Source organism: Hippocampus bargibanti, linkage group LG09 (genome assembly GCF_051943395.1).
Source record: "Hippocampus bargibanti isolate YZ-2025 linkage group LG09, ASM5194339v1, whole genome shotgun sequence".
NCBI lineage: Eukaryota > Metazoa > Chordata > Actinopteri > Syngnathiformes > Syngnathidae > Hippocampus > Hippocampus bargibanti.
Window position 1 is genome coordinate 15,843,929 of NC_142742.1, and position 12,488 is coordinate 15,856,416.

The 12,488-nt window shown below is 40.5% G+C and overlaps 1 protein-coding gene across 2 annotated transcripts; it reads right to left on the reverse strand.

Annotated features, from left to right (window-relative positions):
* Nucleotides 1-312: 312 nt before the first annotated feature.
* gjb3 (gap junction protein beta 3) lies at nt 313-4,734 on the reverse strand. Of its 2 annotated transcripts, none has more exons than XM_089003689.1 (2): nt 4,415-4,734; nt 313-2,061 (listed from the first exon to the last, which is right to left on the reverse strand). In XM_089003689.1, exon 2 carries the CDS (start codon nt 2,003-2,005, stop codon nt 1,142-1,144), a length of 864 nt encoding a protein of 287 aa, XP_088859815.1. In that variant the 5' UTR covers nt 2,006-2,061; nt 4,415-4,734; the 3' UTR covers nt 313-1,141. The 2 variants fall into 2 exon arrangements, with proteins under 2 accessions (XP_088859815.1, XP_088859814.1); XM_089003688.1 differs by having other exon boundaries at nt 313-2,065; nt 4,415-4,732.
* Nucleotides 4,735-12,488: the final 7,754 nt, after the last annotated feature.

The following is a 12,488-nucleotide window of genomic DNA, read 5'->3' on the forward strand; positions in this document are numbered from 1 at the left end:
TTTGGGTGTAATTGAACACCATACAACATGTTATTGCGCATCGGAGAAGGGTAACAAACATCGGTGCTTGCACATGAAAGTAAGGGAAGTCCTTGACTTCTACTCCATTCATCGATCCAGATGATTTAGTTTACACCATATGATCTGATTGCAAGGATTGCACTGAGGCAGTTGGTCATTTGAACACAACCAAGTCATGCACACACACACACACACACACACACACACACACACACACACACACACACACACACACACGCACGCACACACACGCACACAGCATTAGGAAGAGCATTAGGAAGACTAAAGTCATATGTTCAATAAATTTATTATGTATAAAAATAAACAACTTGTTGAAATTACATATCATACATTCTTGGGGCATTGTAGCATTAGCCAACACATCACGAACAGCAGCAGTCCTTTCAGCTGATTGAAATCAACAGTTGTCCGTGAGGTTGTTGAATAAAAAGCTCAAACAAATGAAAAATGTGGGACTGTAAGAAAGACATGAATGCGCCTGTTATCACCCTCATGATTCCAGACATCCACCCTGGCCCCTGTCCCCCCCAAAAAATGTGAAAAACGAGTTTTGAGCCAGTTAACTTACTTTCAGTTAGCGTTGTCAGCCATAGCGGTGTGCCCACATTCCAGAATCATTACCACTCTCCAGTGACTTGAGCTCTGCTTGCAGGCGTTACCAGCACATCAGAATTGCATTGAAAAGCTGGATGAAATGTATAGAGGAATTAATGGCATTGCACGTTCCAACCACTTCAGGTGTCTCACCACTGTCCACTTCCAGTAAGTGGAGGGAATTATGTGTGATGGACTGACTTCGAAAAGGCCTAAAACGTTTAATGTATTCCAAACGAATCCCGCATATCAAAGAGAAATCAATTTGGCATGGATGACACGTACATGTATGTGGAGGTTGACATGGAAACCAAGTTCACATGTTCAGAAAAAGTCGAAAGTTGTGGACGTGGGGGCCCACAGCATAGTCCAGTGCTCTATGGCTCAAGTTACAGGGGCTGACACATACTATGGTTTGGCCATAGCTCTAAATGTGTTTTTAAGCCTGCAAGTGAGTCATAGCCCAAGCCCAACCAATAGTTTTCAGTCTCTTTTTGTTTCTCTCTCAGCAAGGAGTAGACAAATTTGGAGCAGAGGCCCGAATCTTGTCCTCAAGCTTCAATGTGGACAATCTGTATTCAGGCTTGTTTGCAGAGTTGAAGGATGGAGGCTTATCCTTCAGGTCCACCTTGGACGGAGGCTCGACGCAGTTGTTAAATAAGTCATCCATGTAGCTGTCCTGGGGCACAGGGAGTTTATTTTTGCGCCGTTTGATCTTGTTGGCAATTCGCACGATTCTTTTGGAGATCAGGTAAATGATCTCACAGATGTTGAGGACGATGCAGAGGGCAGAAGCGCCCACCATGAAGTAGGTGAACACTTTCTTCTCGGTGGGATGACCGATGTAGCAATCCACTATGTTGGGGCAAGGCGATACCTCACACTTGACCAGCCTAGGCAGGTAGAAGCTGTCGTAGACGTGGTGGAGGGTGTAGAGGAAGGCGATCTCAATGGCCGTCTTGACGAAGAGGCTGATCAAGTAGGTCCACCACAGGCCGCCATGCTTCTTGCCTGTGTTGTTGTACAGCTTGGTGTTCTCGCCATATTTGGCTTTGTGCTTGCGTTCGCGGTCATCACGGTACGCCACGTGCATGACCACCATGAAGGATGGGCAAGTGATGAAAATCAGCTGCAACGCCCACAGGCGGATATGCGAAATGGGGAAGAAGTGATCATAGCAGACGTTGGAGCATCCTGGCTGCTTGGTGTTGCAGTCAAAGTCCTTTTGCTCATCGCCCCACACACGTTCGGCTGCTACCACATACACCATCACTCTGAAGACAAACACCACGGAGAGCCAGATGCGCCCAAAGGCTGTGGAATATTTGTTCACCCCACTGAGGAGGGCTTGGAATGTCTTCCAGTCCATGACTTGAGCAGTTGGTCAGATGTGTCTTTGGTGGAGTTCTTATTCTTTACAGGTTTCTGTCTTAAACGGCAAGGACAGGACATTTTAGAACAATTAAACTCATCATGGCTATGAACATACAAATGAACTCAGTCACATAATGCATCCCTAATATACACCCTAAAGCACTTCAGGTAAAATCTATCATGCCCGCAAACTGCAACCCCGCAAATATGACAATTGCCCCAATAGTTCTAATTTTTGGTCAATTTTATGAAGGAAATATTAATCCTTAATAATTGTCAAATATTGGGCAGATTGTTAAGATAATTTCAGAGGTTGAAGTAGGTATAAGTATGTAAGTCCATGTTAAAATTTGAAAAATTGGGGCAATCATTGTGACATTTTCAGTGGTTGAATTTTAGCGACGGTTAATCACAGTTTTTTTACATTCATTTCTTAATAACCCGTGAATAAATAATATAAAAATGATAAATAAATGACATATGATGTACTCTTCCCTGGCAAAGCAAGATTTAACGAAGAATATAAGTCTTTGTGTTGTTTTTGATTTTTAATACACAACAATAAAATCTTCAACAATAAAATTGTCAACTTAAACCACTATATATATATATATATATATATATATATATATATATATATATATATATCATCTCATCTCATTTTCCGTACCGCTTATTCCTCATTGCTGGAGCCTATCTCAGCTGTCTTCGGGCACGAGGCGGGGGACACCCTGAATTGGTTGGCAGACAATCGCAGGGCACACAAAGACATACAACAGTCACTCTCACACTCACACCTATAGGGACAATTTGGAGTGGTCAATCTGCCTGCCATGCATGTTTTTTGGAGTGTGGGAGGAATATATATATATATATATATATATATATATATATATATATAGTGGTTTAAGTTGAAGATTTTATTGTTGTGTATTAAAAATCAAAAAACAACACAAATATATACACAAATATATATATATATATAAATATACACATATATATATATATATATATATATATATATATATATATATATATATATATATATATATATATATAACAGTGACGTGCAGTCAGGGGAGGCTGGTGAGGCCGTGCCTCACCTGTCATCATGGAAATATTAAATGAAAGAATAAATTAAACAGTTATATTTATTTAGTGATTTGTACTGTATTGCAAAGTTCTTTTCCATTTAACTTCACCATTTTTGGATTTTTTTTCAAAATCGCTGAATTTTCACATTTACCGTTCAAATACTAAGTAGAGACGAGCAGTGAGGCAGCAGCCGGCTGAGCCTCACCATGGATTGCGCAATGACTAACTGTGCTGGCTTGCTCTGCAGTGAGACTGCATTGCTGTCCCTCTGCATATCGTTATTAAAGTGCTCAAAAACTTTGAGTATATGAACTAAATGTCTCCACTTTAGCTGGTGTATATAATGCACAGTCACTGTACATTATAAACACTGCACTACAGTGTTTATTTTATTTTTATCAAAACTCTGTGCATTGGTGAGGCACACAGTTCTCTTGCCTCAAGACAGGGGGCGCTGGTGATTACAGATATTCTTGCGCCTCCTTGGCTGCAGAATAATAGAATTAGTGAGAGCAAGCTACAGTAAACAGTTCGTATGTTTTTCGTGTTGCTTGGCCTTATTTTCAGAATGGAGATTACATATCTAAATTGAAAGAAATAGAGACAATTTTACAACTGAAGAAAGATAAGGAAGGCTTCTACAAAGAAGGTATAGATGCCTTTCTTCAGAAGGAGCGGCGCATGGACTTCATTTATAAGTAAAGGTAACACGATAACAACTTTTTTTATTATTTTTTTTCTATGCTACAGTTGATATAAAGAATGCTGACATGACATTTTAAACAAAACACTAACGGTTGCCAATCAAATGGTGAATAAACTACTCTGTAGAGTTCATGTTTGTAAATCTGACTGTGATGACGTCAGTGCCTCACCAGCCATGAACCTCACCGCACGTCACTGATATATATATATATATATATATATATATATATATATATATATATATATATATATATATATATATATATATATATATATATATATATATATATATATATATATATATATATATATATATATATATATATATAGTATAGAAGTCTGAATAAAAAATGGTAACGTTATCATTTTGCCAAAACATTAAATTCCATAAAAAATGGCGCTTAATTACACCCTTTCTCGATTTCATGTTTTCGATTTTATTTAACAACAAGTCGCATGACCACTCTAACAAGGATAAAAGCGTGTAAAGCGACGACACCGTGAATTGTTGTTTCGAGAATGTTTCCATTTGGTCAGAAAAAGGCACATTTACAAAGTGGACCTAAACGCATCAGGGGAGGATAAAAGCGAGTTCTCGTCTTACCAAAATACGCTTGAGTCCATTTGTGGCGAAGAAGACGGTCGATCAAACGTGTGGCCAACACATTTGTCGATTATTTTGAGGCTCGATTTTCGCCGTGAAACGCAGACTGTCGGTGCGCACAGGTAGAAGAGCGCAGGCTTGGGAAATGCGTTTGTGGGTGTGGTTTCGAAAGTCCAAAAAGAAGACGGACTGGAGCGAACCCAGCTGTTCCTCCCTTCCCGCCTGCCTCGCGCGTCACATTCACACTACTGTTAACATAACACAGCAAACCTCAAACAAAGAATATTACGTGATGTTTAATAGCGGCGTTGCCCCTCAGCATCTTTTCCACTCGCGCCTTTTAATATTTTAAAGATTGTTGCTGGTTCTTTATCTTATTGTATTTTTTTTTCTGTAACCGCGCGTTATTTGCTCGCTGTGCAACCAGGAACCAAACACTTCTTTTGTCCTGACTTGTTTCCACATGCTTCATGCACTCAAGGAGACAGACACACCCTCCACTGAATAATTTTTTTTTCACCTGAACGGAGAAGATCACGCACGAAAGGCGGGTTGCTATTGTGTTTCTCCCTCGAGTCTGACTGCGCGTCATCATTCACTGGTGGGTTGGCGTCACGCAATACCTTAGTCACGATATGATATTCGCACAATACTTTGACAAGTACACCACTCACAAAATTTTTTTCTTCTGGGTTTAAGGATGATCATGAATGCAAGAATTACTAAGCAAGTGAACCTAATTGGATTTTGAACGCACGTATTCAACTGTTGATTCATGAGTAGGCAAAATTTACAAAATGTGTTGGACACATGTTTCCAAACCTTTCTGTGACTTCCAGTCTCCAGTCTCCTTGTTGCAACCGACGATACCAGTGACGTGCGGTGAGGTTCATGGCTGGTGAGGCACTGACGTCATCGTAGTCAGATTTACAAACATATGAACTCTACAGAGTAGCTTATTCACCATTTGATTGGCAACAGTTAACGTGTTTTGTTTAAAATGTCATGTCAGCATTCTTTATATATACAAACTGCAGCATCGAAAAAAATAATTTAAAAAAATGTTATTATCGTGTTACCTTTACTTGTAAATGAAATCCTTCTGAAGAAAGGCATCCATAACATCTTTGTAGAAGCCTTCCTTATCTTTCTTCAGTTTTAAAAGTCTCTCTGTCTCAATGGAGATCACTGCCCGTGAAAAAAGTCGTCCTTGACCAGTCCTGTTGCGACTGTATGTTTCAGTCTTTTCAGTGCTGAGAATGACAATCTCATCTTTAATTTTAATGTCAATTCTAATGACATCACCAACTGCTTCAATTAAATCGTTCTGTATTCTGTTTGACAGGCCAGAAAATACAGTGGATGTCTCCAAATGTCTCGCGAGCCTGTCATCTTTCTCAGCGAAAGCATGTAATAGTTCAACATAGTTGCCACGATTAGCAGAGCCTTTACTTTCATCATTTGCATGAAATGCCAGCTGTTGTTTGGCAAGGAATCAGGTGGCATTGATGAGATATTTTAAAATCTCCCGGTTCTCCTACCAGTCCGCCTGAAAAGAGCGATTATTGTGTCCCGTTGTCTGAAGCAAACCTTTTAGCTCCGGTGTTGGTCTTCCTTTAATTATTACCTCCTGCTTCGATTGAAAGTCCAGTTTAGAAAATTCTTTCAATTTAGATATGTAATCCTCCATTCTGAAAGTGAGGCCAAGCAACACGAAAAAATGACTGCAGGGTTGCACTTTACTTGCTAACTGTTTACTGTAGCTTTCTGTCTCTAATTCTATTATTCTGCAGACGTGGAGTAAGAAGTATCTCTGGAATCACAAGCGCCCCCTGCCTGTCATGAGGCGGGAGAACTGTGTGCCTCACCTACGCACAGCGTTTTGATAAAAATAAAACAAAATAAACACTGGAGTACAGTGTTTATAATGTACAATGACTCTACATTATATACACCAGCTAAACTGTAGAAATTTAGTTCATATACTAAACGTGTTTGAACGCTTTAATAGCGATATGCAGAAGGACAGCAATGCGGTCTCACTGCAGAGCAAGCCAGCACAGTAAGCATAGTGATTGCGCAATCCATGTTGAGGATCAGCCGGCTGCTGCCTCACCGCTCGTCTCTACTTAGTATTTGAACGGTAAATGTGAAAATTCAGCGATTTTGAAAAAAATCCAAAAACGGTGAAGTTAAATGGCCAAGAACTTTAAATTACAAATCACTAAATACATATAACAATTTAATTTATTTTTTCATTTGATATTTCCATGACAGGTTTCCATGATGACAGATGAGGCACTGCCTCACCTGCCTCCGCTGACTGCACGTCACTGGACGATACACTGACACACTAAGTGCAGTGATTTATTTCCTTGGAAGATATTTACTGTTTGAAGCCTCGCAATTGTTAGGTGTGGTCTTGGTCAGTGTGAACAGCATAAAGAGAGCTGACTAATTCCAATTGAACCAGGTTAAGTACCACTGCTGTCAAGTGAGCATCAAAATTTCTCCATGTGTAGGTGTTATTTATTTGTTTGACCCTGTTTTTTGTTGTTGTTTTTTTAAAGAATCTTAAGTCTTGAAAATGCCTGTGCTCTTTCATGATTCATTTTTGTGGCTAATTTTTGTTTTGGGGTTCTCCCAAAACATGCTCATTTAGGAGGTAGGATAATTTCACCCGAGTACAGTGGTATGTGAACCAAAGCCATTATTAGGGCCGTCTTAAAAAAAGTATTGTTTATTACTATTTCAGGGTGTCAAACACACTGAATTGTACTCATATATGTATACTTAAGGCGCCCGGGTAGTCCAGTTGTTAGCACATTGACCACACAGTGCAGAGGTGCAGGGTTTGATTCTGGCTCCGGTCTTTGTGGAGTTTACATGTTTTCCCCATGCACGTATGTTTTATTATTTGGGGGTGGGCTGGGTACTCAGGTTTCCTCTCACGTTGCAAAAATATGCTTGGTGGGTTCATGGAAATTTAAAGGACAACCGACATCACTTTTTTGTTTCATAGCATCTAAAATACCCAAAACATGAAGTATGATATTTTAGTTAAATGCAAAACACCAATAAAAATGACTTAAAGTGTCCAAAAAATACTTCAAATTGAACCCGGAAGTGGCCAGTTTCAGAAGGTCCCGCCCCCTTGTTCCTGGTGTAACGCCAACACGTCTTGCCTTGCTCGAGAATCAAAACAATGGCTTCAGATTCGGAAAATATGCTTTCTTTTTACTCATCTAGTTATGTATATGATTTAAATAGTTCTGAAGAGGAAAGCATACATGTTTGCAATCGATTAAAGAATTTATTCCGGTCATTTTGATTCATCTGGAGAGAAATGTAGTGACAAACTCTTTAGTACTCACAGTACCCAAAAAAGGCAGATGGGGGCAACAAAGCTCAGTGGAAATTGTCTCCTGGGACATTTTGTAGGCGAACATCAAATACACTGTAGAAGTATTGGCGCAACACACAACGATTCACCATCGCGTTATTTAGGTGCTTTCCTTCTAATTTCGCCATCAACACGAAGTTTTCACACCAAACAAAGTACCGCAAAATGCATTGAGGGGATGCAAGGTATGTCCTTTCTCTGTGAGGGGCGTTCCTTCAGTGACATAGGGTGAGGACTTGTCCCCACCTCAAAAACAAGACTTCCGGAATATTCAGCGCGAGTCTCAAAACATAAAATATAGCTATATGCGGTGGAATCTTTGTAAAATGTGCTCAGTAGAAGTCATTTGAAGCGATTTTACAAATTCTCGACACAACTTGTCCGGAGACGTCGGTTGTGCTTTAAGGTGTGAGTGTAAACATGAATGGTTGCTCATGTATGTGTACCCATCAGGTTATACCCAACCTGCTGCCCAAAGACAGTTGGGATAAACTTCGACACACCCCACCACTCTTGTCAGGCTAAGTGGATGGATGGATGGATGGATGGATGGATGGATGGATGGATGGAAGGAAGGATGGGAGACTGGCTGGGTAGGGTGATAGATGGAGGGCTGGGTGGTTGGGTGGATGGATGCATTAGTTGGGTTTTGGGTTGGATGGATGGGTATGGGTTGGATTGATGAGGCGATGGATGGGTTGGGTTGGATGGATAGATGGGGTGGTCAAGGATGGATGGCTGGGTGGTTGGGGTGGGTGGGTGGATGCATGAATATGGGTTGGGTTGGATGGATGCACGAATGGGTTTTGGGTTGGGTTGGATGGATGGATAGATGGGGTGGTTGGATGGATGGATGGGGTGGTTGGATGAATGGATAGATGGATTGATGGATGGGGTGGTTGGATGAATGGATGGGGGGTTGGGTCGCATAGCTGGGTGGATGGATTTAGGTAATAATGTACATCGATGAGAAGGTTTCTTCAGCCGTCATCTGTACAAAAGTGAAGGTTTCGGACGTTTCGCCTCCTATCCAAGAGGCTTCGTCAGCGAACTAAAGTCTGACTGGTCGTATCGGCCCCATTTATATATCCCTAATGTCCAGACCTGGTGGCGCCGGACACAGCTATGATAGGTCCCTACTCTCAGGTTGGGGGGGGGGCGCGGGACCCCCCCCCTGTGGCCCCACTGATTGTTCCTACATTCCTGACTAACGATTGGCCTATTACACCCACTCCCCCCGGTATCACCTCATCAGCATAACGACCCTCATCAGCATTGCGAAAGTTGCCTAACCTGTTTTGCCTGAGCAGGCTATTGTATGAACGATCCAAATTGAACCTCACACCACCAGACCGGTTTAATGAAGGATTTTGTTGTTTTATAAGAATCGCCTCTTTCACCCCCCTTTCAAACCATCTATGTTCTTTCGCTAAGATTTTAACCTCATTGTCGTCAAATGAGTGGTTGCTAGCTTTTAGGTGCAAATGTACTGCCGATTGAGGCCCACTAGTATTATCCCTGCGATGTTGATAAAGTCTTTTTTTGAGAATTTGTTGAGTCTCCCCAATGTACTGCTCTTTACAATTTTCATTCTTACAATGTATGGAATAAACTACATTACTTTGTTTTTCATTTGGTAGCCTATCTTTTGGATGCACTAATTTTTGCCTTAACGTGTTTATCGGTTTGAAATAAGTAGGAATTTTATGTTGCCAAAGGACTCTTTGTAATTTTTCAGAAACTCCTGCAATGTACGGTACTGCTACTCCTCTCCTTTTAGAATCTTGAGAATTATTGGTTTCGTTCGCTATTCTTTCTTTCTGACATTTGTTGAATGACCACTGAGGGTACCCACAGTTAGTGAGTGCTCTCCTGATATGTTTTGACTCCTTTTCTCTACCTTCAGTGCTAGTTGGTATTAGTTTAGCCCTATGCTGGAGGGTTCTGATAACTCCTAGTTTATGTTGTAAAGGGTGGTTAGAGTCAAAAAGTAAGTATTGGTCAGTGTGCGTAGCCTTCCTAAAGACTTCTGTTTTTAGCGCTCTGTCCTCTTTTATAATTACTTTACAATCCAAGAAGGCTAGTTGGTTCTCTTGAATGTCCTCACGAGTAAATTTAATGTTGAAGTCTACAGAGTTGAGATGATCTGTGAAGGATTGAATTTCTTGTTTCTTAATTATGACAAAAGTATCGTCCACATATCTAAACCAGTGTCTAGGTTTTGTCCCTGGGAAGGATGTGAGGGCCTGTTTCTCCATCTCTTCCATGTAAAGATTAGCCACTATGGGTGAAACTGGTGAGCCCATAGCACAACCATGGATTTGTTTATAAAATTTTTCCCGAAATTGAAAATACGTAGTATTAAGGCAGATTTCTAATAATTGGCAGATGTGATCCGGTTTCAGTTTGGTTCTTTCATGCAGAGAAACATCCGCCAGCAGCCTCGTCCTCACCACTGAGACTGCTGCTGGGGTTGGGACAGATGTAAAGAGAGAAGTCACATCGTATGATGCCAAAGTTTCCTCAGGTTCCAATATGAGGTCTTTGATCCTCTCTACAAACCCTGTGGTGTTCTCTACGTGGTATTCTGTGTTACCAACCAACGGAGCTAAAATAGTTTTTAAATATTTGGCTACATTGTATGTAGAGGAGTCAATGCTACAAACAATGGGTCGGAGGGGGAACCCTTCTTTATGTATTTTTGGCAGGCCATAGATACATGGCGTGGCCTCTCCCGGGTATAATCTAAAATACATCTGTTTATCTATATGTTTTCCTTTCTCTAGCTTTTGGAGACAGTCAATCATTTCTTTCTTGTATCTATTGGAAGGGTCCCTTTTTAGTTGCTCATACGTGTTAGAATCACTGATTAACCTATTTATTTTGTCTTCATAATCCAATGTGTTGAGCAGCACTGTGCATCTGCCCTTGTCTGCTGGCAAAATAGTAATATTTTTGTCTTTTTGTAGAGTAGTTAACGCCTTTCTCTCTTCTAATGTTATGTTGGACGGAGGAAGTTTGGCACTACTGAGAAGAGCTGATATTTTAATGCGTAGATCATCTGCCTCTGCATACGAAAGTTTGTTATTTTTAATAGCCGATTCAGTAGCTGTGATATAATCTATTGTAGGTATAGTTTTAGGAGTCACTGAGAAATTTAAACCTTTGGTAAGTACCGCCTTTTCTGTCTCTGAGAGATCTCTGTCTGACAAATTTTTGATCCAATTCTCCCTTGCAAACTGTTCATACCTAATTTTACGCGTGTTTACCAGTAGCTGAGATTGTTTCAGTAAAAGTAATTTTTGAAATTTACCCTTTTGTCTCTCTTTGGTTTTGCTGTGGTGCCTCATATAACCGGATTTAGTAAATTCACACACTTCCTGATAGATTTTGTGGGTAAGATTAGTTTGTAATCGCTGATAATAAGTTTCTATTTCTGACTGTTTGTTTTTTATCTCTATGTTAAGTCTCCTAATTCGCAAATTTAGAATTTTCCTAGTATAATTTTGTTGCATTTTATCGGCTAAGTATCCGGGTTCCAGGGGTGCTTGCTTCAAGCATTTAGGAATTAACCGGCTCTGTCTACATCTAAGATTGAATCTGAGGTGGTTCTTTAAATCAGCTAATTTAAAGGTGGCCTTTTCTAAGTTACGTACCAGCAGAAGGATGTCTCTCCCAAAGTTGGCAGCAATACGTCTGTGTAAGCTCTCAGTCGTACAGGAGTGCGCGGGACCCCCCCCCAACCTGAGAGTAGGGACCTATCATAGCTGTGTCCGGCGCCACCAGGTCTGGACATTAGGGATATATAAATGGGGCCGATACGACCAGTCAGACTTTAGTTCGCTGACGAAGCCTCTTGGATAGGAGGCGAAACGTCCGAAACCTTCACTTTTGTACAGATGACGGCTGAAGAAACCTTCTCATCGATGGACCACTCCTGTACGACTGAGAGCTTACACAGACGTATTGCTGCCAACTTTGGGAGAGACATCCTTCTGCTGGTACGTAACTTAGAAAAGGCCACCTTTAAATTAGCTGATTTAAAGAACCACCTCAGATTCAATCTTAGATGTAGACAGAGCCGGTTAATTCCTAAATGCTTGAAGCAAGCACCCCTGGAACCCGGATACTTAGCCGATAAAATGCAACAAAATTATACTAGGAAAATTCTAAATTTGCGAATTAGGAGACTTAACATAGAGATAAAAAACAAACAGTCAGAAATAGAAACTTATTATCAGCGATTACAAACTAATCTTACCCACAAAATCTATCAGGAAGTGTGTGAATTTACTAAATCCGGTTATATGAGGCACCACAGCAAAACCAAAGAGAGACAAAAGGGTAAATTTCAAAAATTACTTTTACTGAAACAATCTCAGCTACTGGTAAACACGCGTAAAATTAGGTATGAACAGTTTGCAAGGGAGAATTGGATCAAAAATTTGTCAGACAGAGATCTCTCAGAGACAGAAAAGGCGGTACTTACCAAAGGTTTAAATTTCTCAGTGACTCCTAAAACTATACCTACAATAGATTATATCACAGCTACTGAATTGGCTATTAAAAATAACAAACTTTCGTATGCAGAGGCAGATGATCTACGCATTAAAATATCAGCTCTTCTCAGTAGTGCCAAACTTCCTCCGTCCAACATAACATTAGAAGAGA